This window comes from Megalobrama amblycephala, linkage group LG9 (genome assembly GCF_018812025.1).
Source record: "Megalobrama amblycephala isolate DHTTF-2021 linkage group LG9, ASM1881202v1, whole genome shotgun sequence".
NCBI classification, from domain to species: Eukaryota; Metazoa; Chordata; class Actinopteri; order Cypriniformes; family Xenocyprididae; genus Megalobrama; species Megalobrama amblycephala.
The window spans coordinates 30,406,867-30,433,565 of record NC_063052.1 but is presented as its reverse complement, the minus strand read 5'-3'; the positions used below and the strand labels follow the sequence as shown (position 1 = coordinate 30,433,565).

Here is a 26,699-nt window from a genome sequence, read left to right as displayed (position 1 = left end):
TATCAATTTAATACTTTAATTAAACGTGGAATTATACATATGTTTCTTGCACAAGGTTTCCACAGCTGTTAGCACTGAATAATCTTTCAATGTCGAACGCTTTCTTCTGGGCTTTTCTCACTATAGAGCGATGGATAAGCGGACTCTTGTTGTCTTGCTGTAAGACCCGTGTGAATTAAAGAGCTGTAGGTGTGTTCTTACCTGTTTAACATGCATTAGTTTTGCTCTGCAGGTGAACCTCTGCTTTATACTTTTACATGAATTAAAGCGTCACATTCAAGCTAATTATTTCCACACAGAGAGAGGGGTTTATGCTTGTTAAAGAAGTACTGTGTTACTTTGAGGACCGAATTGTCTTGAGAAGTGTGCTAAATTTGAGGGCATCCTCAAATGTATGAATGATTCATAAAGTGAATATTTTGTTTTAAAGTTTTCGTTTAGGGTTTGAGCAGTTAGTAGTTATATTTAGTTTTACATAAAAACAATAGAAGTCTATGATATGTCCTCATTTAATCTCTGTGTAAATGCATGTGTGTGTGTGTGTGTGTGTGTAGACAGCTCCTGCTGCGCTGTGATAGATGATTCTTCCTACATATAGCCTCATTACACACACAAACACACCCTGAACTACACCCCCCCACCCCCAAGATTCAAGATTCAAATAGCTTCATTGGCATGGTGAAAGAAATCTTTACATTGCCAAAGCATTAATAACACTATACAATAAAAAAAAAAAAATAAATAAATAATAATAATAATAATAATCTCTCTCTCTTTCTGTTTAATGCTTTTTTCTTTAAGGGTTTAGTTCACCCAAAAATGAAAATTCTGTCATTTATTACTCACCCTCATGCCGTTCCACACCCATAAGACCTTCATTAATCTTCAGAACACAAATTAAGATATTTTTGTTGAAATCTGATGATTCAGAGAGGCCTGCATAGCCAGCAATGACATTTCCTCTCTCAAGATCCATAAATGTACTAAAAACATATTTAAATCAGTTCATGTGAGTACAGTGGTTCAACATTAATATTATAAAGCGATGTGATTATTTTTGGTGCGGCATAAAAACAAAATAATGACTTATTTAGTGATGGCCGATTTCAAAACACTGCTTCAGGAAGCTTCAGAGCGACTTTGGCACTCCAAATGATTCGTCACAAAAGATTCATAACACTCCGAAGCTTAATAAAGCAGTGTTTTGAAATCGGCCATCACTATATAAGTTTTGTTTTTTGTTTTTTTTGGCGCACAAAAAATATTCTCATCTCTTTATAATATTAATATTGATCCACTGTACTCACATGAACTGATTTAAATATGTTTTTAGTACATTAATGGATGTCATTGCTGGATATGCAGGCCTCACTGAGCCATCAGATTTCAACAAAAATATCTTAATTTGCATTCTGTAGATGAACGAAGGTCTCACGGGTGTGGAACGGCATGAGGGTGAGTAATAATTGACATTATTTTCATTTTTGGGTAAACTAACCCTTTAATATTAATCAATTTTATATTAAACTAACTAACTATAATTAAACTTATATTAGTTAAACTAACTAATTTATAATTAAACTCCTTTATATTAAACTAACCCTTTAATATAAAGGAGGCTGTACTGTACTAACTAGGAGACTAAATACCATTAGGTTGAACAAACTGTGATTTGCACTACTGTCTGTTGAAAATAAATTAAAAGAAACTTAGCTTTGTGGATTAGTTCCTTTGTCTTGTAACACTTTAGTTTAGGGTCCAGTTCTCACTATTAACTAGTTGCTTATTAGCATGCATATTACTGGGATATTGGCTGTTTATTAATACTTAAAAAGCAGATATTAATGCCTTATTCTGCATGACCAAATTCTACATCCCATAATAACTTAATAACTTAAACTTAACAACTACCTTAACTATTATTATAGAGTTAGTTACACAAACAGGAAAATTCTGTCATTAATTACTCACCCTCATGTCGTTCCACACCCGTAAGACCTTTGTTCATCTTCGGAACACAGATTAAGATATTTTGATGAAATCCTAGAATTTTCTGACTCCTCAATAGACAGCAATATAATTACCAATGTCAAGGTCCAGAAAGGTACTAAAGACATTGTTAAAAGAATCAAAGTGACTACAGTGGTTCAAACTTAATGTTATGAAGCAACGAGAATACTTTTTGTGCACAAAAACAAAAAGTCATTCTCCTACTCTGTTCCCGTAGTAAGCAAAGTTCAGTGCTTCCGTGTTCTACGTCAGAATGCCGACTCATTATTGGCCGGCTCCTGCGTCAGCATCACACGCATGCCTCGGGAAGAGACAGGGACAAGGAAGAGAAGAAATTGTTGAATAAAGTTGTAATTTCTTTTTTTTTTTTCTTTTTTTTGAGCACAAAAAGTATTTTCATTGGAAATTAAGGATGAACCACTGTACTCACGTTAACTATTTTAACAATGTCTTTACCTTTCTGAACCTTGACAGTGATCATTAAATTGCTGTCTATTGAACACTTACATACACTTACAGACACACACACACACACACACACACACACACACACACACACACACACACACACACACAGTGAGACATGTCTGCCATCTCCATATGGACATGTCTGACCTCAGCGTCACACATGGCCGACTGCAGTATGACCCTTTTCTGAAGGAGACGCTTCTGCTCAACTCTTGACTGTTCAGCTTGAGTTAGGTGATGTAGGAGGGGCTTCAGAATTTGAGGGAGTGGCCTGAGGTGGGAAGGAGTGGCTTAAGAGCATTTGACAAACAGACGTGTATGTAAAGACCGAGAGAGCAGTGGTATTTGAAGTGTGTGCAGACATTTTAGACATTTTTTTTTTTTTTTTCGGGATTTTAGTGTGCAGGGCAAGTTTAGGCAACATTACTAAATTTATTATATGTCATTTTTTTTTACACATTTTTATTTGTTTCTGTGTTATTTTAGTATTATTTTTTCACTATTATGTATTAATATTTTGAATGAGCTTTTTTATATTTTCAGGGTTCATATTTTTTAGGGTATTTTTAGGTTTAATTTGCAATTTTCACACTTGGTTCGATTGCCTAGTCCGAACCAGAGTTCATCTGCTCTCAAACCCCCCCCCCCCCCCCCCCCAGCCCCGCTGTGTTTGCAGCATCAAATCAGCAGCTGTTTACCCTTGTTGCTTGGTAACGATGATGCAGGAGAAGGCGGCAAAATGCATAGCGTTGCTCGCCTTACTTTTATATTTTGTTTTTTGAACCTTTGTTTTGTTTTCGGCACATAACGCCACTTGTGTCTGTCTGCTGCAAATGTCCTGCAAATATTCTAAAGAACACGGGAGTCTGTTTGTGCTGACGGCAAGCAGACACACTTTTCCTGACAAGTGTGTCAGTCATGCTTGTCAGGAAAGTGAGTGAGAACAAAAAAACACACAGTTTTATCGAATCATACATCATCAATAGTGGTTCACTTCCATGATTTAGTTTGATTGCGTTCATATCAGCAGCAAACCGTACCGGAGTTCACATGAACCATATCCCAGACCACCCTTTTTATGTGAACTCGAGTACGGTTCATGGGTGTGCACCCGAGTTCAGAAAACAGCATTCACATCATCCAAACAAATCAAATTCTGACGTAAACTGAATCTGGGTGTGCACCAAAAGTGCTAGTGTGAAAACACTGTAACATTCATCACAGTTGCTCATGCTTCAACTGACGAATTGAGACTCATCCCCTTAAAATGATGGAAATCTATTTCTGAAGCCAGTAATACACACACACACACACACACACAGTCATAACAGTGTTTTGGTTGCTGTGTTGTGTAATTCAGTGTCTCTAGGTGCATTTGCTCCAGTAGGGTCGTACATTATTAACACTCACTTTTTGAGTTGACCTCACATTGTGAATGTTAGCAATGCCTTTATTCCCTTGTAATGGAAGCCCAAACTAATTACACATTGAATATTTTTTTCTTTAGAAAAACATACACTGATGAATCATTCACAATAAGACCAGTAACATGCGTTAAGGAAGAATATAGAGTTAATTTTGATTTCATGCTGACTGAAAACACTGCTCTTTCTCCCTAGTGTGCCTTTGAATGAGTTGATTGACACTTGATGCCAAAGTGTGCAGATGGCACAGATGGTATTTGGTAGGCAGGTGCCCTAATGTAGAGGGCATTGATGGGACATGTGTGTGTGTTTTAGGCTCTGTCAAGGTTAGATATTTACATTCTCTATGTGGAAACAGGATCACAGCATGTTAATTAAGCAGATTATGAGCGCGTGTGTGTGTGTGTTTAGAAAACGAAGGTCTCATTCATCTAAATGTTTTTAGTTTTTCTGGTGACATTCAGAATTCGGCTGTGAGCTGATTGGCCATTAGGCAGCACAGACTTGCCCTGATTGGATAATCACAGGTATGAATGCTGAATCCAGATCATCTAATTTAGCCTCATTCAACCTTCTGCGCCAATTACAGTATTTAAAATAGAGGCAGAACAAGGAAGCGTTCGTTTTAAGATGACTCCGGTGATGTGATTATGGAAGTGAGATTTACCTGAATCATTCAGACTGTTGCAAAGAGGACCAAATTTTCCATCAGTCAGAGGCACATGTTGCTTTTGAGCCAGTCAACTGAGCCGTAAATGCCGTGTGACTAATGACTCTGCAACCAAAAATAATGATCGCTGAATTTGAAATGGCATACTATTCTTACTATTTCTGCCATAAAAAGATGCATAAATAGTAAGAGTCATATGATAATATGCCATTCTAAATTCAGCTGATGTGTGTGCACAAAATTGGATCAAAAATATAAACATTTTTTGTTTATTTCCAAGATGATGCAACATGCAATAAGATTGAAAAATTACTTGTGGAAAATGCCTAATATTAATAGGCAATAAGCAGTGTAAGTAGGCAGCATTTGCAGTAAGATAGTATTTCTTTCTGAACGAAGCCCTTGTGTTGTATAGTTATTGATCGACGCAGCAGATGAGACGCCCACATTCACATGGATCTGTGGCACACAAAGGGTTAAAGGTCGATTTGTGAGGTGTATGAAAGCGTTTGAGGTCACATCTGGATAGATGAGGTCTACTGTTGCTGTGATACTAAAGTTCAGATGTCAAACTTGATGGAGAGCAAATGCAACTGCAGTTTACACAAAGAGAATCAATGCAGGCTGAGTTTAGATGACTTTAAACTCCTGCATCGGGTTAAAGCAATAGTTCAGCCAAACAGGAAAATATGTCAGTGTTTTTTCCTCCCTGTATGAGTTTGTTTCTTGCATGGAACAGAAAAGGAAGGCCTATTTGCTGTTTTTATTCATGCAATGTCAAAAAACCATCATGATTGCTTCTTAAAGAAATGAAGGAAAGAACTATAATGTTAAAGGATTAGTTCACTTCAGAATTAAAATTTCCTGATAATTTACTCACCCCATCATCCAATGTGTTTATGCCTTTCTTTCTTCAGTCAAATTAAGGTTTTTGAGGAAAACATTCCAGGATTTTTCTCCATATAGTGGACTTCAGCGGCTACTAACGGGTTGAAGGTCCAAATTGCATTTTCAGTGCAGCTTCAAAGGGCTCTACATGATCCCAGATGAGGAATAAAGGTCTTAACTAGTGAAACAATCGGTCATCTTCTAAAAAAATTTAAATCTCTCATTTTCTCCTCCAACTTCAAAATCATCCAACATTGTTGTTTTACCTTTTTTTGTAAAGGCCATTTGACTTCTTTACACATTCGTTATTTCTTTTCAACTGAAGAAAGAAAGAGAAATTACCAGGAAATTTTAATTCTGAAGTGAACTAATCCTTTAAAGTATAATAGGAAAATACTACAGGAAAGGTACTTACAGTTTAGAGTGCATAAGCACACACACATCCGAGCAGGCAGCTGTAAGACGATATATATGGAGCCAATGTTGCACTTTTATAGGATTAATTTACTGGCTATCAAATCATGGCTGTTTATGGGCATATTTCTCTCTCTCTCTTTTAATTCAGCCCATAAAAATGATAAAACTTGTGGCCCTGAGGGGCGGCGGGTTTCCATAGCGATGTCACGAGAGACATATGATGGAGGAGGAATCACCCATCGAATAAACCAGCGCGGACAGGTTTTATTTTTCAGTGAAATGAATTCTTCATCACTCACTCAGTCCTGTAATAAAGCACGCCAGACGGAGATGAATGTGGACAGTCGGTCGTAGACAAGAAAAGTGGAATGAAATGGCATGCTATTAGTGCTATTTCTACAATATGTAGTATGTTTACTTTGCACAGTATGCTAATTTTATGTCTGCATGAAATAACATAACCTACTATTGACTGCATTCGACAAAATATGTAGTATGCCACATGGTGCACATCGTGTTGAGATACTTTATCCAACAATGCAACGGCAAGTCACCTTTAATTCTACAGTGCTTTATACAATACACAATGTTTCAAAGCAGCCTCACAGTAATAAACAGGATAATAACAGAATCGGTGATGCAAACTTCATCAAATAAGAGACAAATTCTGCTCAATTCAGTTTAGTGTTTATTCAGTTCAGTTCAATAACTCTGTGAAGTTCATCAATTATGGTCAAGTCAAGCAATGTAATGTTAATAATACCATTCACAAATTTGTAAATATGTCATTCTTCACTCATTTGATCTGTATGCCAAAATGTAGACTATTTTTACACAAATTTGGATTAAAAATCCAGACTAATGGTGGGCTAGAAATGCAAAATAACGGCATTTGACTGCCACCTACTGAATTAAACATGCAGTATAGTGAACTGCTATTTGAAACGGATATCATTATTGCAATGCATAGTTGCACATGGTATGTTTAATAAACAGTGCTCAGTATATACTGTGCGGTATTTCATTTCAAACATGGCCGAAGTGTGTACATCGTGCGCTGTTAGTCGATTAGAATTGACTGCTTGGTTAAACAGGAGCTGAATTTGTTCATTCAGGCCTGGAATTGAAAAGTGTGAAGAGGTAAATATCCCCCATCCTCCCTCTCTCTCGCTCTCATCTCACATTTATCAGTCGGGATCTATCACACTTTCTTATTTTCATTCCCTCTTCGACACACACATTCGTACCCTGCAGTGAGGGTGTTTGGGGTTCGTCTCTGAATATGAATGGCCTGTTTTCCGTTGTAATAGAAAAAAGACTGAACAAAATGAAAGAATACACTGTAGACTAGTAACAAGAGAAATGCATCGCTATGCTGTACGTGTGTAACTGTACATTTACTAACCTTCTATGTTCGCTCACCTCACTACATCAATACTCTTTTATGCTATTTTGTACAATTTATTCGGTTTATATGCAATGCCCTGCAAATACAAAATGCAGTAACTACGGCAACACTGTGACTGTGTGTATATATATATATATATATGTGTATATATATATATATATATATATATATATATATATATATATATATATATATATATATATATATAATTAGTGCAATCAAACGATTAATTGTGAAATAAAACTCTGAAATAAAAAAACTAATTAAAAGTTTGTTTACATAATATGTATACACATGCATGTATATATTTAACAAAAATATATTATATTTATATATAAAATATTTATATTTGTATATAATATAAATTATATATAAATATACATGTATACATATTTCTTAAATACATGAATGTGTGTGTATTTATATATACAAACACATTATGTAAACACAAACCTTTATTTTGGATGTAATTAATCGCGATTAATCGTTTGACAGCACTAATATATATATGTGGCGGGGGTTCGAGGGCAATAAGGACTTTTACTTTAAATGCAGTGGGAAATTAACAAGATAACAAGATATCAAGCTCACTCCGACTATGCCACTTTGGGAGTTTCACCCAAAGAATTAGAATAAACCACCTTATAGTGGCTTGCACAGGTTTGTGTCACTAATTAGAAGTAGAAACATGGGTAACAATACAACATTTCTTTTTTATTGACATCTTTCTTAAAAACAGTATTAAAATAAATAATTAAACATTTGTCCCAGCCAAACGGGCCACTTAGGGTTTTTAGAACAAGTCGAGGTCCAGGGACTAGAGCTTACCAGTAAAAAAAGAAGCAGATAATCAGACCACACCACTTGTAGGTGAATCACTGCACTTCACTGTGCACACACACACACACGCACACACGCACACACACACATCCACGGTGAGGTGGTCACTGCACACTTGTGAGGAATATACCACCACCTAAAAACCAGTCCTCTGCCCCTGGTGCTCAAGCCCTGCCGAGACAAAAATGATAAGAATCAAGTACACAGTCACTTTGGAAACTGGGTATTGCAACTTAAAGGTGCTAAAGAGGATCTTTTCGTCGACTGAGAAACCAAAGACTGTTAGTGAGTTTTTGAAATGAGCGCATGCGTAAGAACAACCCCCCTCCTTCACAGCTCATTTCGAGTGAACGCCTCCCAAAACTCATGCACGAGTATTGGAACACGAGTGTTTACCACCGGCATTCGCTGTGTCGTGTTAGTGGATTCATTATGTCGGACTCACCGCAGGTAACTCATAATCTGCAGTTGTTACTCCTGTCTCCTGACAAAAACATTGCATGCCGGCACCTCCCACATGGAAAGAACCTATATGTGGATATATGCGCATATATGAAACCTATATGCAGTGTATATGTACATATATGCTGCATATATGCACATATATGATAATATATATGCTGCATATATGCGCATATATACTGCATATATGCTATATATATGCTGCATATATGCGCATATATACTGCATATATGCTATATATATGCTGCATATATGCGTATATATACTGCATATATGTGTATATATGCCACATATAGGCAAAATTGAGGTGCATATATGTGCATATACAGGAAATATAGGTCTCCTGTATTGCTTCTTCATATCCATATATATGCCCTATACATACAAGATATGTCTTCTATATAGCTAATGGCAGGATCTGGTCATTTTGTAGCTCATATCTCATTTTTGACTGTCATACATGATGCCTAGCTCATATTTTCTATTATCAAGGCAAAAACTAAGAATTAACGAAAAAAATTATGCAAGAACTTATGTATGTGCGAATGTAGCAGTTATGTATTTAGACAATTATTTTGTGATTCCACTTGCCATGACCATATTTGGGGTTTCCTGCCGCCATGCTGACTTGGGGTGTTGACGCACTTTGCTGCTTCCCAGTCTGCATGAGACATCACAGCGGTAGGTCGCACAAAGTTTTTGCGGTGATTCAATTAAGGCCATGTTTCATGTAACAGCTATTTGTATGATTGTAATCCAAAACCCCTCTGTGATGTACATTCAGATGTTTCGTTGATTATTTTTCTTTACTTAAGTTACTTTTAATATCTCTCTTTCTCAGCGTTGTGCGTTGCTGCCGCATGCTGTTTGTATGCTGCACAAGTCCTCATATATTGCCATTTGTGTTATACAGAATAAAGTGAGGACCTGATGGCAAGATTTTTCGCAGTCTGTCTTTGATTACGACACAACGCAGAAAACACACCGCTACACGAACACGTGAAATTGGTCCCACATGGAAAAAACCTATATAAACATATATGTTTCAATATAGGTTTGATATAGGTTTTTAATATATGTGACATATATAAAATTGGCCGTTTTCCTATATTATGTGTACATATATGTACATATAATATAGGAAAACGGCCAATTTTATATATGTCACATATATGTAAAACCTATATCAAAACCTATATTGAAACATATATGTTTATATAGGTTTTTTCCATGTGGGCTGTGGAGTGTGGAAAGTTACTGGAGAGCACAGCCGCGCACGTCTCGCACAAGGAACGTAATGGCAGTGATTGACAAGCCAGAGGGCCGATCATCGCGTAAACGATTGGCTGATGTTTTTAAGGCCCTACCTCGTGCACAGATGATGTATATTAATATTATTCCTTTCAGTGCACCTAATAAATAGTCTTTTATCAGTTAGTAAAGACAGTTTCAAGTAATACTGCAAAAAAGTATAAAACAAAACATCCTCTTTAGCACCTTTAACCAGTCAAATAACACAAATAAATGAATGTTTGCAACAAATAAATAGTTGCTTGGGAAAAAAAAAAAAAAAAAAAAAAATCACAATTTCAACAAAATACAAATAAGTATTAAAAAAAGGAAAAGAAAAGAGAAAGCAAATCAAATAAGAAAAATCACAAAAATATAAACAAAATTGGAAACAAAGACAATTCAGACCCCAGAAACAATACAGAAATCTAATGCAACAGAAGAAAGAAACAGAAACAAACTAAAGGAAAATCACAAAGATATAATTAGAATTGAAAATGAAATCAAACTTCAGAAACAAAAATAATATTGATACAACTGAAAAGAGCAAACAAAACAATATAAAGGAGTCAAGAAAGAAAAGTTAACAAAAAAATGAAATTGGAAACAGGACAGCACTGTAGCCATAAACAACCCGACTGGAATGCAGTTATGGTCGTCACAACACCTATAAACAAAGCGAGACTGTTACTCTGTTAGATAAACTCTCCCATCCTAATACATGTGTGCATGAATACATACTGATTGAAGGGATTAACGTTTTATGAAGAGCCAACAAACAGAATCTCTTCCAGCAAAGGCCAGAACAGAAAACAGCGCTCCAGCAACTGCGTCAGGTTCTCTCAGCTAAGAAAGGGATTGAGTTAGGAATGTACTCAATTCGACCAGCGGCTCCAGAATGCATACATCACTTAAAGAAGTTAATGAGGATTTAGCACAGCATTCGACCTGCCTTCTTCAACGTCTATACCCAATATATGTAAACGGTAATAAACAACATTGCAACAAAACTCGTAGCGTCAAGGCAGAAGTGCTCTCCAACCAAGTCGCCGTCTCTAAAACACATTAGACAGAGAGTGCATCTCTCGTAAACAAACACAAGCCATAGCCAACAAAACAACTAGCAGCACGTTGTTACCGTCTCGAGCACTCGCATCCAGTTCCGGGAAGCGACGGAAGTGTGTTAACGATGCAACAGTTCACCAAGTGACGCATCCGAGGTAACGCGCAGGTTCCTGTTTTTATAGCCCAGCGACGCTGCCAATAAGCTAAAACAGCACCGTGACGTAAGCAAAAATCACCCCTCCTGCCACATATAGTAATGAGAATTTAGGGATGAATATTAGGGGTGGAACGGATCAGATTTCTCACGGTTCGGTTTGTATCACGGTTTTTGTGTCATGGTTTAGGTACAGTTCGGTATGTGCTGTGTTCAGTAAAAAAATAAGACAATTGTCAAATAAAAATAAAGGAAATAAAAACAAATAATCTAACTACAAGAAACAGCACAAATAAATATATGAGAGCTAAGATACAAATAAAATAAACAATGCTTTAAAGGCTTTTCAGGTACAGTGGGTACGGAAAGTATTCAGAAACCCTTACATTTTTCACTCTTTGTTATATTGCAGCCATTTGCTAAAATCATTTAAGTTCATTTTTTTCCTCATTAATGTACACACAGCACCCCATATTGACAGAAAAACACAGAATTGTTGACATTTTTGCAGATTTATAATAAAAGAAAAACTGAAATATCACATGGTCCTAAGTATTCAGACCCTTTGCTCAGTATTTAGTAGAAGCACCCTTTTGATCTAATACAGCCATGAGTCTTTTTGGGAAAGATACAACAAGTTTTTCACACCTGGATTTGGAGATCCTCTGCCATTCCTCCTTGCAGATCCTCTCCAGTTCTGTCAGGTTGGATGGTAAACGTTGGTGGACAGCCATTTTAGCAAATGGCTGCAATATAACAAAGAGTGAAAAATTTAAGGGGGTCTGAATACTTTCCGTACCCACTGTATCTAACAGCTTTCAGGTACAGAAATTGAATAAAGTAATCAAATATAAAATAACACTTCATATAAACTTCTTTGAATAATTAAATTAAGTTGAAACATTTTTGAAGTTGCAAAAGCTATTCAGTCGAGAGTGATTTCTTCGTCCTTTGTCGTTTGATGAACATTAAAACACATAGAGCTACAAAGAATATTTAGACTGCTTTCCCTTTAAGGCATAATTCAAAGATCCAGTACACTGATACTTACACACATGCGTTGTCTGTCTCGTTATTCTCCTAAGACATAACGTACTGTTTGTTAGGATACTCGCTAAAATGGGCATGTTGACATCATTTTTGTGTGAATTTGTCCGTTTAGGTGCAAGACTTGAAAGAGTATTTGTGCACTGTGACGCCGCTCTCCGTGCATGCGTTCTATTTCACGTCTTACGGATGAATGTTTAAATTGGCAAGGTTTAAATGAGTTTAGTTTAAACACAGATAGCAAAGTGAGCTGTTCAGGTCTCACCTGCGCCTGAGCGCTATCAACACCTGGGTGATGACGGCGTAAATGACTGTCATAGAGCATTCGGCACGTCATTGAACAATTGTTTACAAAGAGTGACTGTTTTGTCCATGTTCTTTTGATCATCGCTGTTGTAACGTATTGGGAAACCAGAATGCATATCAACATACATTAGCTGAATCCAAATATATTTTATTATTTATTTTATTTTGAACGAGGTCAAATTCGACCAGGACGTGTTTCTGTGAGGTTCACCTCATTAAACCTCCTGCTAACTGCACACACACACACACACACTCAGTTATGAAAAAAATAAAATACGAAAGCAAAATGTCCTTCAGACAGAATCCCATCTCTATAGGCTGTGAAAGACATCACGCAATCTGTGTGTGTGCGCACTGGTAAAGCGTGTCCTCACTTCCCCTCCGACACGCTCCCAGCACCTCATCTCTTGTTTCCTTCAATCTCTCTCGCCCTCACCGGCTGAATCCCATATGCAGGAAAATATCAAATCATTCAATCCGTCACAGGGTTGAGAGAGGCCTGAACTCCATCAATAAGGCATGTACATCTCTAAACACACAAACACACATGCTCCCTCACTAAACACTGACAGCAGAAAACAGAAAAAAAATGAGAGGAAGACGGACTAAAAGAAAAGTAGGTATTACAGATCAAACAGAAGTGTGTACGAATTAGGGCTGCACGATATATCGTATTAGCATCGATATCAGCGATAGTTTCATCGCAGGATGTGAGATGTCTAGAATAGGGATCGTTAATCCGTACGGACCAGACGCCACAGTTCAAAATGCACGTGATTCTCAGATAAATTGCAAAGTTTGACCATTATACAATGAAAGTTTATCATTTGCACGTGTTTTAGGTCCTGTCAGTTTAAACATTCAAGCAATTTTAAAGAATTTGAGCGCAAGATGGTGCGAAAGACAGCTCAATTCAGAACATGTAGCTGTTTTCTGTGCGCACATGCACACAGAGCCACGCAGATGCACGTGAACACCAAATGCCGTTCTCTTCTGTGTTTATTTGTGCCTGAACGGACACATACACGCTAAAAGTTGCATATATTTATCTATGCTTGTAATTTGTTCATTATTTTTTATGTGATATTCTACAAAATCTTCAGTTATTCTAGAATGATTCATTCTTTCCAAATAGAGCTATTCAAGTCACCTGGTGATTTTTTCCCCCCCATATGGCAATATATATCGCAGAAAAACTAAATATCGCAATGTGAGTTTTTTCCAGTATCATGCAGCCCTAGTAACAATGAAGTGCATGTATTTGCACAGCAGCAGAATGTCTGGATTGTTCTTTTCCATGCAGAGAAAGTGACTTCAAAAAGCACTATGAAAGTAGTTTATATGACTTACAGTACTGTGTGTGCTATATTCAAGTCTTCTGGAGTCATGATGCTTTCTGTGAGGAACAGACTGAACTTTAAATTGTTATTCACTGTAAATCTGCAGCTCTCACATCTCATTTGCATATTCAAATATGTGACCCTCAACCACAAAACCAGTATATTTGTAGCAATAGCTAACAATACATTGTATGGGTCAAAATTACTGATTTTTTTTATGCCAAAAATCATTAGGATATTAATTAAAGATCATGTTCAATGAAGATATTTTGTAAATTTCCTACTGTAAATGTATCAAAAATGTATTTTTGTGAGTGGATATGCATTGCTAAGGTCTTCATTTGGACAACTTTAAAGATTTTTTTTTTTTTAATTGTTAATTGTTTGTTATAATTTAATTGTTAAATCATCGTTTCATTGTTTCGCTGTATCATGGTAACATCTTTTGTGAATTAAGAAAGTCACATGGGTTTAACACAACATGAGGAAGAGGAAATGATGACTGAGGTTTCATTTGGATGAATTATCCTTTTAAACGTGAGGTATTTATTCGATTAGCAGGAGCTGTAAATCGACTCTGTGTGTGTGTGTGTGTGTGTGTGTGTGTGTGTGTGTGTGCTGTACTGAAAGCCATTTGGCATGGCTGTGCTCCAGATGAACAGCAGGTTGGCATCAAACTTTCCCGATGAACACACACACAGACATGTGAAGGTCAGAGGGAGCGATGGAGTGTTTGACCTCCGTTAAACCCATTAAGCCCACCTGTGTGATTCAGTCTCTCACACACACACAAGCAGCAGCGCTATATATGTTGATGTTCTGTATGTGATAGTTGAAATTGAATTTGCTCAGTAATAGATGGCTGAGGAAACGTGTGTGTTTAATGTTTCCTGTCAGAGATAAATGTCTCATGAGTTCTCGTAATGATCTCCGCACACGCGCTATTCCTCCTCATCCTCCTACTTCCTGCTGGAGGAACTACATTACCTGTGCGAAAGAGGAAAAGATGGCAGAGCGTGAGACAGTGTTTCTCCTCTTCCTCCATTTGTCAGGAAGTGTTTACACTGAGCTATTGCTCAAAGTCAGTGCAGTGAGTGTGTGTGTGTGTGTGTGTGAGAGATGATAAAACATTTGCCAAGAGGCTGCTGCATTGTTTCTCCTGTGTGTTTGCCAGAGTAAAGCTCTACTCTCCTCCATCAGATTCTCTCGCTTCCTTTCATGCCATCTGACTGAATCTCCTCTGTTTTTCTTTACTGGAGAGGAAAAACCGAAACAAAAGAAAATGAATATAAAGGATGAGTGTGTGTGTATGTTTGAGAGAGACATAAACACAGATCAGATGAGCTGAAGGCTGGTTTTAAACCCAGAACGATTTAGTTTATCATATTAAATGAAGTCGTTCTCTGTCTTTCAGGGCTGGACAGCACTAAAGACCCCTGTGTGAAGGTTCACTGCCCTCCTCACAAAGTGTGTGTGAGCCATGACTTCCAGACGGCTATCTGCACCAATCACAAACCAGCACAGCACAGGTAAGACATGCAGTCAGGTGTGGGTGCTGAGATGAAGAAACGTAGAATGGTACAGTTTGTCTAATGAACTAGAAAAATGAACATTTGTCAAGACAAATTTTGACTAGTTTGAAGGTTATTTCGATTATTCAGAGTTTGGCAACAGTTATATATGCCTTACCGAGCGGTTGCTAGGTAGTTGCATAGACTGTAAAAAAAGATGGACGACGTGACGCCGCTTACGGACGCCAATGGGCGCTGACACGTTACGCAAAAACGTAAAAAAAACCGGGCATGCGCAGAAAGAATCGTCAGTGGAACCTGGAGGCGGAGTCGCGATATCAAACTTTCGCCCAGACGACTGCGTCACCATTGATATATATTTTAAATAGGCTATATGAATTATACACAATTTAAAATTCTACCTATAAAAGAATAGGCTATTCTGTTTCTAGAGCAATAATATTTTTGAAACAGCTAATTCAGTAGATAAAATATAATATGCCACTAGAAACAACTCTAAAATTTCAGAAACGGTCCTGCCATTTTAAATAAAGAGTTAAACTAACGTTACAGGAGATTGATTGCTGTAGACAGTGCTCTATAATTAATTAGAGTAGGCTATCATTAGTTTTATCCTGCTAATTATTATTTTATACCCATAAAAATAATTAGTAACTGCCAGATAATGATCACCTGCTTTTTTTCCCATCATGGCTAACGTTAGGCGTGTTATCTTAACTAATAACATTTATTAATTAGCTTATGAAGCCCACATTTAACGTTACAGAGAAAAGCTCAGGTCAGGTCAGTTAGTACAGTTTACTGCTGAACAGCTCATTTTGTCGGTGTGAAATAACACAGAAATCGAAAATTAATAGTTAGTTATATATCTTCAATCTCCTCTCGAAGCTCCGACAGTCCTCAGAGAAGCTGTCAATCAACTGTGAATCACGACGACACGCCCTGTTTCTATAGCACCAAATAGCTAGCTAAAATCAAACTTATCACAAAACGAACAATTGAATATATATCAGCGTGATAACAGCTACCTTAAATGACCAAAACCATCTTTCGGAAAATTTAATTGAAGCATAATTTATTTTTATGTTTTAACTTAAGTCTCATTCGTCTGCATTGAGAGGGCGGGGTTTATGACCTGTGCTGCTTCTAGCCTCTAGGGGGCGATCAAAGAGCCCGCAGCTTCACTTTTCAGGATGTATGAGGCACACCCGGGTAGTTGCTGAGGTGTTTTGGGTGGTTGATAGAACAAGAGTTTTAAATGTTTTAGATACTACGGAGCCCCAAATATGATCATCCTCTTGTAAGGAGCCCCATCCTAAAATTTTTAAGGCAGCCACAAATTTTCATGTATAAAGACCTCATTTATACAGTGAAAACCCTCTGTTATATGGCACTGCTGAACAGTTGTTTGGTGCAGTTGATGCATCTTTTACCAGCACAAACTAACAAGTCAAACCCTGAAGCCCTGGAAGTGTTTCTGATTGGCTAGTTGTCTGGGCCTCTAGTAATTCTTGACCAAGTATTCCATAACCATGATTACAAATAATTTCCAAGCACTAAATAATTGAGCATGTGTTCTTGTGTTTAATCGGCCTCTGAGGTATTTACACTCGGGAAGCTGCTCCGCTTCTCCAGGGTCACATTAACATTCCATTTGTGTCTGTTGTGAGTTATTGTTGTAGTGACAACGGAACGTTGAGGGAATATCATTTCGGACTCCGCCCTCTTTATGTTTGGACAAACAAAGATTCATTGTGTAATGGCCACTTGAGCAGGTCCAAGAGTTTACGAAGCTAAATTACTAACGCCCTCTTACACATGCATACACAAAACGCATGCTGTCACGGCAAATATCAAATATCTCCCAGAGAAATAACAACATGCTGATGCGATTAGAAAGCCAATCACACTGCTAGCGGGTGATAATGCTTTCCTTAGGATTTATCTGCATCGGTCAATCTATCATTAATGACCAGCACATGAGGTGTAGCTGCCGCTTCTGATCATTAATTTACACCTTAAAACACTGTGGTACATAATGCATGAAGAGCACTGCTAGATTATGCACAACAAAATAACACATGTTAATAAATCATAAGGAAATCCACATGGAATCTGCACACTTTTTTTACTGTTTCTACACTAAATGTTGGAGAATTTTTTTTTTTTTTATTACATACTGTCAAACCAAAATGTATTCAGACACCTTGAACATTTCATTCATTAATACAGTTTATTCACTATTGTTTTAAAAAATGGTAATAAAATATGACAAGATCTCAGAGTTAAACTGTGTCAGAAAAAAAAAATCTTAATTATGTCAGATAACACTTAAGCAAAACATGGTCAGGTCAAAGTGTCTGAATAATTTTTGGTTCCAATTTAACTGGTAGTCCACTGAATTAAGAATTTTTGGGTATAACATGTCACAATTTACTTTATCTTGCTATCCTCACTTACATAAATGAACTATAGTGCCCTACACCGTCTAATAAAAATATATTAAAAAAAAAAATGTCTGAATAAAAATGTTAAAAAAGGAGCTGATATTGGTAGTGTTAAAGCATTATCAAATTTACAGAACTTTTAACCATTAGTGATGATATTTCAAGGTTTTAATTGAAGTGTAATAATGAAGACGACTCATGCTGGCTGTATGAATATACTGTATTTCCACAGTAAGACTGATTTGAGAACAGATCCAACACAGCAGTGTAATTTCCTCTTGCAAATATACTTCAATATAACTCAGTGAAGTGTAAATTACAGAGTCATAATGTAATGCACAATAATGTGCTGTAATATACTCCATTACACTGTATCCCACTGCATTATCCAGCAGTTCAGCACGTAGACTTTAAAAGCGCCAGCTCAAGACGAGCACTTCATAGTGACCAGAGACAGATTCTCCTCATGCTCAATCAATAATGTTTGTGAATTTGGCAGACGGGTTCAGAAAGCCTGGGAGCGAGTTCAGCTTATTACACGGCTCTCTGGAGTACACAACTGTGATTGGTCACCCGCAGCATTCGCTTGGCCAATATTTTTGTATAATGATGCTAAACTGTAGCTGCTAAATTGACCATTGCCCCTTCAAATGATTTCCTAAATAGCTGTGCTAGTTTTAAATCGTATCAATCCACACTTTCTTTCTCCTCGCGTAATAAAATCATTTCAACTCAAATCAATATTTCAAGTTTGCTTATTTGGTTGGTAAGCAGTCGTGTGATAAGTGGGGAAATGTACAGTCAGCTGGTCATTAGCAGAACATAAACCCCTTCAAGGTGATTTGACACAATTCTGCTTCTCCTTCATATATAATGAATAAAATAGAAAAGAAATTCATACTTTTATTCAGCAAAGATGCATTAAATTGATCAAAAGTGAAATAACAAAAATATTAAGCAGCACAACTGTTTTCAACATTGATAATATTAAATGTTTCAAATCAGCATGATTTCTGATGGATCATGTGACACTGAAGACATTTTAAAATATATTCACGTAGAAAACTGTTATTTTAAATTGTAATAATTTTTTGATTAAATAAATGCAACCTTGGTGAGCAGAAGGGACTTCTTTTAAAATCAAAATGGTAGTGTAAGAGCGAACCACAAAAAACCAACTCTCTGATATTGTCACTCATCTGTTAAAGTGCTTCTGTCAGCTGTGAGAAACAGACAGTGATCATGTTTGTTTATCACCTTCAGATGATCAGACTTCACGCTTTCTATGAGATATTGACATTTTGAGTGTGAACAGGAGTGACATTATAGATGTCTTTTGTCATGTTGTGATATGTGTGTGATATCTGATCTGCCAGAGCTGTGTAAGATTTGATCTCCTCATAAAATCCGATTCCCGTCGGATTCGAGCGCTAGCTGTTTGTAATGTCTGTCAAATCTTGATTGGGCTGTTGGCACAAGACGGCAGGTAATGAGAGCTATCTTAGCACGCTAATCAGGGCTTGATGCTTACTTTTTTCCCAAGGAGCACATGTGCACCTAATTTGAAATATTTAGTAGCACAATACAAAATCTTTATAAAATCTAAAGGGAAACGAGGACAAATTTAATAGAGGGATACAATAAAATGTACACTTTTTAGAAATATTTCTTTAGCTATATTTCTAATTTAAATATTTGTAAATATTTCTTTTTCAATCTGTATTTAATAATTATGTAATTATTTATAGGCCTACTTTAAACTGTATGAACTGTGTATGTGTGTGTAATCAAATTTATTAGATTGTGTAAACATAATCTGTTTATTACAGTTATAAACTGTAGATAAATGTTTAATTTGGCCATGTATGAAATGTAGTGCCATACTGCATATAATTGAAAACATTTAATTGATGGATTTTCATGGCATACATAAATCATATAGTCATACTGTATGAATCTAAATCAGGGACTAAATAACAAATGTTTCTGCCGGAAACTTTTCTGTGTTCTGGTATCAAAGTAAACAAATATATGCTTTTATTTGTGACACTTCCCACTCATTCTCTCGCTCTTCCTTTCTTTAGTGTTAAACCCAGGAAAGGAAATGTTCCCCATAAGCGTTGGATGGGAGCGTTGGATATGAATCATGGGAAATGTAGGCCATGTCCTGTAGTTCACTCCAACTCAGTGTGTGGCTCGGATGGACACACATACTCCTCAAAGGTACGATATTCTTCATGTGAATGGTGGTTTAATGAGGTTAAATTGAGCTGAACAAAAAAAGATGACTCTCCAATAAGAATAACTTGTGCAATGTTAATTGTAACTCATTTCCATGTTTGATGAAACGTAAAGTGTGTGTTGAGGTTCTAAGGCCGGATTCACCAAAATCTTCTTAAAAACAAAGTTAGGATAATTCTTGAAAATTTCTTAAGTTCTCAAATATTTTTAAAATAATATCTTATTTTACTTCCATAACATGACAACTTTAAGAAACATTTTTGGGAATACAAAATACTTAAATATATTTAAAGCTGGCATGAAACGGAAGTTGTAATAGTCTTTTCTTCCCTACTGTGACGTGCATTCGAGTGGCTTCTACAACAACAACAACAACAACAAGAAAAAAAGTGATACATCTATCATACAGAGCTGTTGTGGCTGTGGTGTGTCACGTGACAAGCAAAATGCGTCACCAAGGAAATAATAAGGTGATATGTTCTAAAATAACCTTAATGGCCTTAAAAAACTCACACTGGGGGCGCAGCTAAAATATTTTGACCTTGCGTGCGAAAGGGTTAAAAATGTTTTGTGAATCCAGGCTTAGGTGAGGTACGAGTGCAATGTGATCACAGGAATTTAACCTGAACAGTATCAGACTCAGGATCATTGTGTCCCAATGAGGAAAGAGTCACCTTTAAATTCCAATATCAGCGCACAGCTCTCTCTCTCCTGGTGTAAATGATGCAGTGTTTGGTGATGGATGGTTAGGTGGATGAACTGTGTCCGCTGTTGATATTGGATTCTTGAGTCTTGCGCAGTCTCCCCTCCGGCTCAAGAACAGAGAGAAAAACCTGAACCTCCAGCCCAACCTGTGCCTCTCATCTGTGACCTCACTGCTTTAACCCCGCCCACTCCATTTCCTTCCCTTCAGCCAGAATCAAATCAGATGTGAGAGATGGAGAGAGAAAGAGAGAGAGACTGTCTGAACAGATAGAGGACAGGATATTTGGATATCTGCTCTCATTGGGCTGCTTTTTATATTTTCATTTGTAGAATCAGTAACACTAAATAGATGAAGATTATTATAAATCAAAACATTCATGGACAGAATATTTTGAGACAAAAAAACACAGTAATTCTTATCAACATAAAAAATGCAGACTTGTTTTATACTGTATTTAACTACATATAGATGGATGGATGAATGGATAGAATCAGTAACATTATTATAATAAACAAATCCATGGACAGTAATATTCATAAGACAAAACCAAAATTCAGCAAACTGAAACTAGACTGAAATAGAAAATTTGCATATGAAATAAAATAAATAAAAAATTCAAGCTGTATTTACCCTGATGCAGACTTTTTTGTTTGTTTTGTAGTGTATGTATTTAGTGAAGTGAAGTGAAGTGAAGTGAAGTGACTTGTGGCCAAGTATGGTGTATTCCCATACTCGGAATTTGTGCTCTGCATTTAACCCATCCAAGTGCACACACACAGCAGTGAACACACACACCGTGAACACACACCCGGAGCAGTGGGCAGCCATTGCTGTGGCGCCCGGGGAGCAGTTGGGGGTACGGTGCCTTGCTCAAGGGTCTCACCTCAGTCGTGGTATTGAAGGTGGGGAGAGCACTGGATATTCACTCCCCTCACCGACAATCCCTGCCGGACCTGAGACTCGAACCCATGACCTTTGGGTTACAAGTCCGACTCTCTATCCATTAGGCCACAACTGCAACATTTAACTACATCTAGATGAATGGACATTTCAGGAAGAGAGTAGATTCACACAATCCACTGAAAACTCACATGTAGTCAATAAAATGATTTGTAAATAGTTCTTTCATGTTGTCTGCATCTATTATAATCCGAGTATGTCAAAAAACAAAGACGTTAAAGAGCTTTCCTTGACGAATGTGATTCATTTATTCTCGGAATGAATTTGTTCATCTGAAGCACAGAACAGCGTCTTTACTGAACAAAAGACCTTTTCAGTGTTAAAAATAAGAAACAGGTTTTAAAGGGGTCATGAATTGAGAAATCAAATTGGGTACACTTTATTTTACAGTGCATGCACTTTCAATGTATTTACAGTGTACTTACCAAGAAAGTACTGAATAATATAAGGTAACTACATGGGTTAAGATTAGGTTTAAGGGTAGGTGTAGGACTATTATCTACCTAGTTATTGTAATTATTACAATAAATATATAGTATGTACATGCGAAACAGGACTGTAAAATAAAGTGCTGCCATCAAATTTTCAAGGTCATTGTACTATAAAAATATCCTGTAAGTTTCAGAACTCAAAACTTCCTTGTTAGTAATAATAACAAACGGCTTTTATTGAAACCAAGCTCAGAAAAAGGCTCGTTTCGGATTTTGTCACAGTATTACGTCATAGTGCGACGAAAGACCTCCTCTGCAGAAGATTAATGCCAACTTCTACATCATTGCCTCTTTAGCCCCGCCCACCGATTTGCACATGTCATGTAGTAGTAAAACGAGAGAGACACAAACACAAGATTACTCCAGTAACAAAACCATGGAGATGCCTCTGAGGATTACAGATGTTTTGAGGTCGAAGTTGTCAAAAAACAGTCTTTCCATCCTTGGGATCCTAAAAGTGTATCTGAGAAAGCGTGGATGAACATTGTATTTTACATTATTTAAGTTTCAGTTAGATCGCATCTGTAAGACACTGTTCGTTTCTTCGCTTCATTTTACTGTGGATTTTACTCAGATAGTCATGTGTCATATGTCATTTGAAAGGTCTCACGGAGTAGAATACAACAAGCCCAAATTGTTGGGCTTTGACTAAACTTGAACAGTTTTTTTACGTGAAGCCCTGCAAGACCCATATGTAAATAATATGTAAATAATATACGGATGCTGCACTTTTGTCACGTTTTTACTCGTAACTTCATGAAACATGTTTTGGTTGTGGAAAAAGAGCATTATTTACAGCAGATTCTCACTATTAAAATTAGACCAAAATCAACATAATCCAATACATCGATCACGAGACCCCACGCTAACTAAAATCAGATGTTGCTTTCACGTGGCATTGTCACTTATAACATCATGGATGACTTTAAAATGCCCATTAGGGGGCATCAAGGGCTAAACAAAAAGGCTACCCTGGTTCCAAATGCTGTAACTTTTGATTTCTTTATGCTATAACCACAAAATTTGACTTTTGTGTATGTCACTCAGAAAAAAAAAAAAAAAAAAAACAACTCTAAAAATGCCTTCAGGGCTTTATTTGCCACAACCAAGACTTATAAAGCATATGTAATAAGCAACCAAGACTTATAAAGCATATGTTGTAAGCATAAATGTTTCACATTGTAGGCAAATGTTTCAGCTATGTGATGAGATATTATTCCACATCGGACATTTTCAAAACAATTCCATGCGTGTAATGGCGGGGATGTTGAAATTATTTTAATATGCAAAACTGTTACCCAATCCTAGCAGTGTGTTTCGAACAGTCCATCAAAATGGACTGTTCGAAAGAGAGGGTCAAAAACATTATAGAAAATAGCTCATTAATTACAAATTAGGATGTTTTTGATGTAACAATCTTGATAACATTAGTGGACCTCAGAGAACATTATAACATTTTTTAAAAATTGCAGTTCATGACCCCTTTAAACTAGCAGAAAATTGTTCAGTGATATGCACATAAACACACACAAACAGTGTTTTGAATGGTGTGTGTAGTATAGGCAAGTTGTTTTTAAGGGGTTATTGGAAGGTTCAGCATCAGGATGACAAGAGTAAATTAAGCACACCACAGATTTATTCATTTCTCTCTTTATTCTCTGGCATTATGATATTGTGAATATCAGCACAGCAGCAAATGAGCAAAGGTCCTCACACACAGACCGAGCTTTTAATATGGACGCAGATGCTAACATAAGAATTCACAGAAGAAATAATGACAAGGATATTCTATTCTATTCTATTCTATTCTATTCTATTCTATTCTATTCTATTCTATTCTATTCTATTCTATTCTATTCCAAACGTTTACATTTTCTCATGTCTCAATATTAATCAACAGGACTGTCTGCTATTTGTTTAATTGAGTCTGCTTTGAAAAATAATAAGTATTACACTTCATGAACTATTTTATTTTTATAGTCTAATCATGACATCATCTTTAGTTAAATCCCACTGCCTCTGTGTGATCAGATCTGATGAACGCAATCACCTCACTTCAAAGGACCTAAAATAATGTCATCATAATGTGATAACTTGTATTTTTCTGGAAACGGACTCATTTCATGAGTGATAAAGCTCAACGGTTGGGTTGTGACGGTTAAATGTGATAATGTCTCTAAATGCACAACTCAAAATCCTCTTGGTTCTTCCACAGTGTAAACTTGAATTCCAGGCCTGCAGCTCTGGTAAGGGCATCTCTGTGAAGTGTGAGGGTCCATGTCCCTGCCTGCCAGGACAGGAAGTCATCAAACCACACACAGAGAAGAACGGTGAGTCATTTCCTGTTAGTTAGGATGTTGAAAGAATCCGTGAACTGTCTTAACAGAGATTAAATCTGGAGAAGTGAAGACAAAAGCTTTGTACACACTGCACACTGATCCAGTTTGCTACCGTTCACTACCATTATAATGCTTAGGAGAGCCAGAATATTTTGAAATATATCCCCAATTTGTTTGTCTGAAAGAAGATGACTTGAGCGTGAGTAAATCATGGGATAATTTGCATTTTTGAGTGAACTATCCCTTTAATTCTTCGTGGCATAAATTCAACAAGGTGCTGGAAACATTTTGTCCATATTGACATGATATCATCACACAGTTGCTGCAGATTTGATTCTCCCATTCCACCACATCCCAAAGCTGCTCTATTGGATTGAGATCTGGTGACTATGGAGGACATTTGAGTTTAGTGAACTAATTAGCATGTTCAAGAAACCAGTTTGAGATGATTTGAGCTTTGTGACATGGTGCGTCGCAGCAGAAATCCAGACTCATCAGGCCAGACAACATTTTTCCAATCTTCTGTTGTCCAATTCTGATGTTTCCGTGTGATTGTAGCCTCAGTTTGCTGTTGTTATCTGACATGAGTGGAACCGGGGTGTCTTCTGCTGCTGTAGATCATCTGCTTCAGAATTTGAAGTGTTGTACGTTCTGCAGACCTCATATTTGAGTAACTGTTGCCTTTCTATCAGCTGGAACCAGTCTGGTTATTCTCCTCTGACCTCTGCCATCAAAAGGCATTTTCACACACAGAACTGCCACTCACTGGATATTTTCTCTTTTTCTGTTCATTCTCTGTAAACCCTAGAGATAGTTGTACGTGAAAATCTCAGTAGATCAGCAGTTTCTGAAATACTCAGACCAGCCAGTCTGGTACCAACAACCATGCCACGTTCAAAGTCACTTAAATCACCTTTCTTCCCCATTCTGATGCTCAGTTTGAACTTCAGCAGATTATCTTGACCATGACTGCATTCTTAAATGCATTGATTTGCTGTGATGTGATTGGCTGATTTGAATAACAGACTGAATGAAAGATTATATATATATATATATATATATATATATATATATATATATATATATATATATATATAGGGCTGTCAATAGATTTTTTTTTTTAATCGCACACTTATCGTGAAATTAAGCATACAAGCATTTATCTTGTTTAACACGTCCATTTTACCATCATTGCCTGTATCCAGCAAAGTAAACCATCAATTTGAAGTGTGATTTTCACAAAACTGTGATTTATTAAAAATTAATAAAAAATTAAAAATATACTATTTTTTCAAGGTTAATTTAGATGTCTTTCCAAAAAAGTACACCACATAACCAAATTATTTTTTTTTTCATATAATTCATACCCATTTATACCCAATTCATACCCATCACAGCAAAAAAAAAAAAAAAAAAAAGTTTCAGAATTCACAGTGTATATTATGTGCAACAGAAAAGAGCTTGTTTACATTTTAGACAAGTCAAGAAGCGATACTGAACAGGACCACATGGAGATGCCAGAAAAACCTAAACCAACCCACACAGCAAAAGGACTCCGTGGCGGATCGGCCGCGGAGATATCACGGCTTCAGGAACGTATTCGTGAATGGCCCCGTATCGGTGTCCACTTGTGCGCAGTGATGGATCCGCAATGAAGACGGATCGTGGACCCGCCGTGGCTCCGCTCCGCGCTGCGTCTGCTTCGCATCCGCGATTAAAACCTTACCTCCGCGGCGGGTCCGTTTGGAAATTGATACAACCGTTACAGTAAAGACGCGTCCGCCTCCGCGGATCCGCTGATTTACAGTAGAATTTACGGCGCTACCCGGAGGCGGAGCTGATCCTCTGTGCAGCGCCAAAATGAATGTGACAGTCACGCAGGTTTGGCGACTTGAATGCGGATCCGCCTAGGAGTCTCCTGCTGTGTGAGAACCGCCTTGACCTGCATATATACGAAGTACACAGCAACAAACACAGGAAAAATCCAAACATTATCCTGAATGTGTGTGAAAACAACATGAATGTACTGAAATGTGTTTGTGCATAAAGACAATGTGCGATCAGTGCATCGAGAGCACTCATCAGAGGTGGGTAGAGTATCCAAAAACTGTACTCAAGTAAAAGTACAAGTACTTATAGAAATATTTACTCAAAGTAAAAGTGAAAGTAATAATCCTAATAGTTACTTGAGTAA

General features: G+C 37.0%; 1 protein-coding gene across 5 annotated transcripts in view; it reads left to right on the top strand.

The window, feature by feature from the left end:
* Positions 1-26,699, top strand: part of spock1 (SPARC (osteonectin), cwcv and kazal like domains proteoglycan 1) — a 218,256-nt gene that overhangs the window by 158,257 nt on the left and 33,300 nt on the right. For all 5 annotated transcript variants that reach the window (XM_048202739.1, XM_048202742.1, XM_048202741.1 and 2 more), the window contains 3 exons: positions 15,204-15,318; positions 19,853-19,991; positions 24,382-24,496. In XM_048202739.1, the coding sequence (XP_048058696.1) occupies positions 15,204-15,318; positions 19,853-19,991; positions 24,382-24,496 (369 nt within the window). The remainder of the gene's footprint in view (positions 1-15,203; positions 15,319-19,852; positions 19,992-24,381; positions 24,497-26,699) is intronic.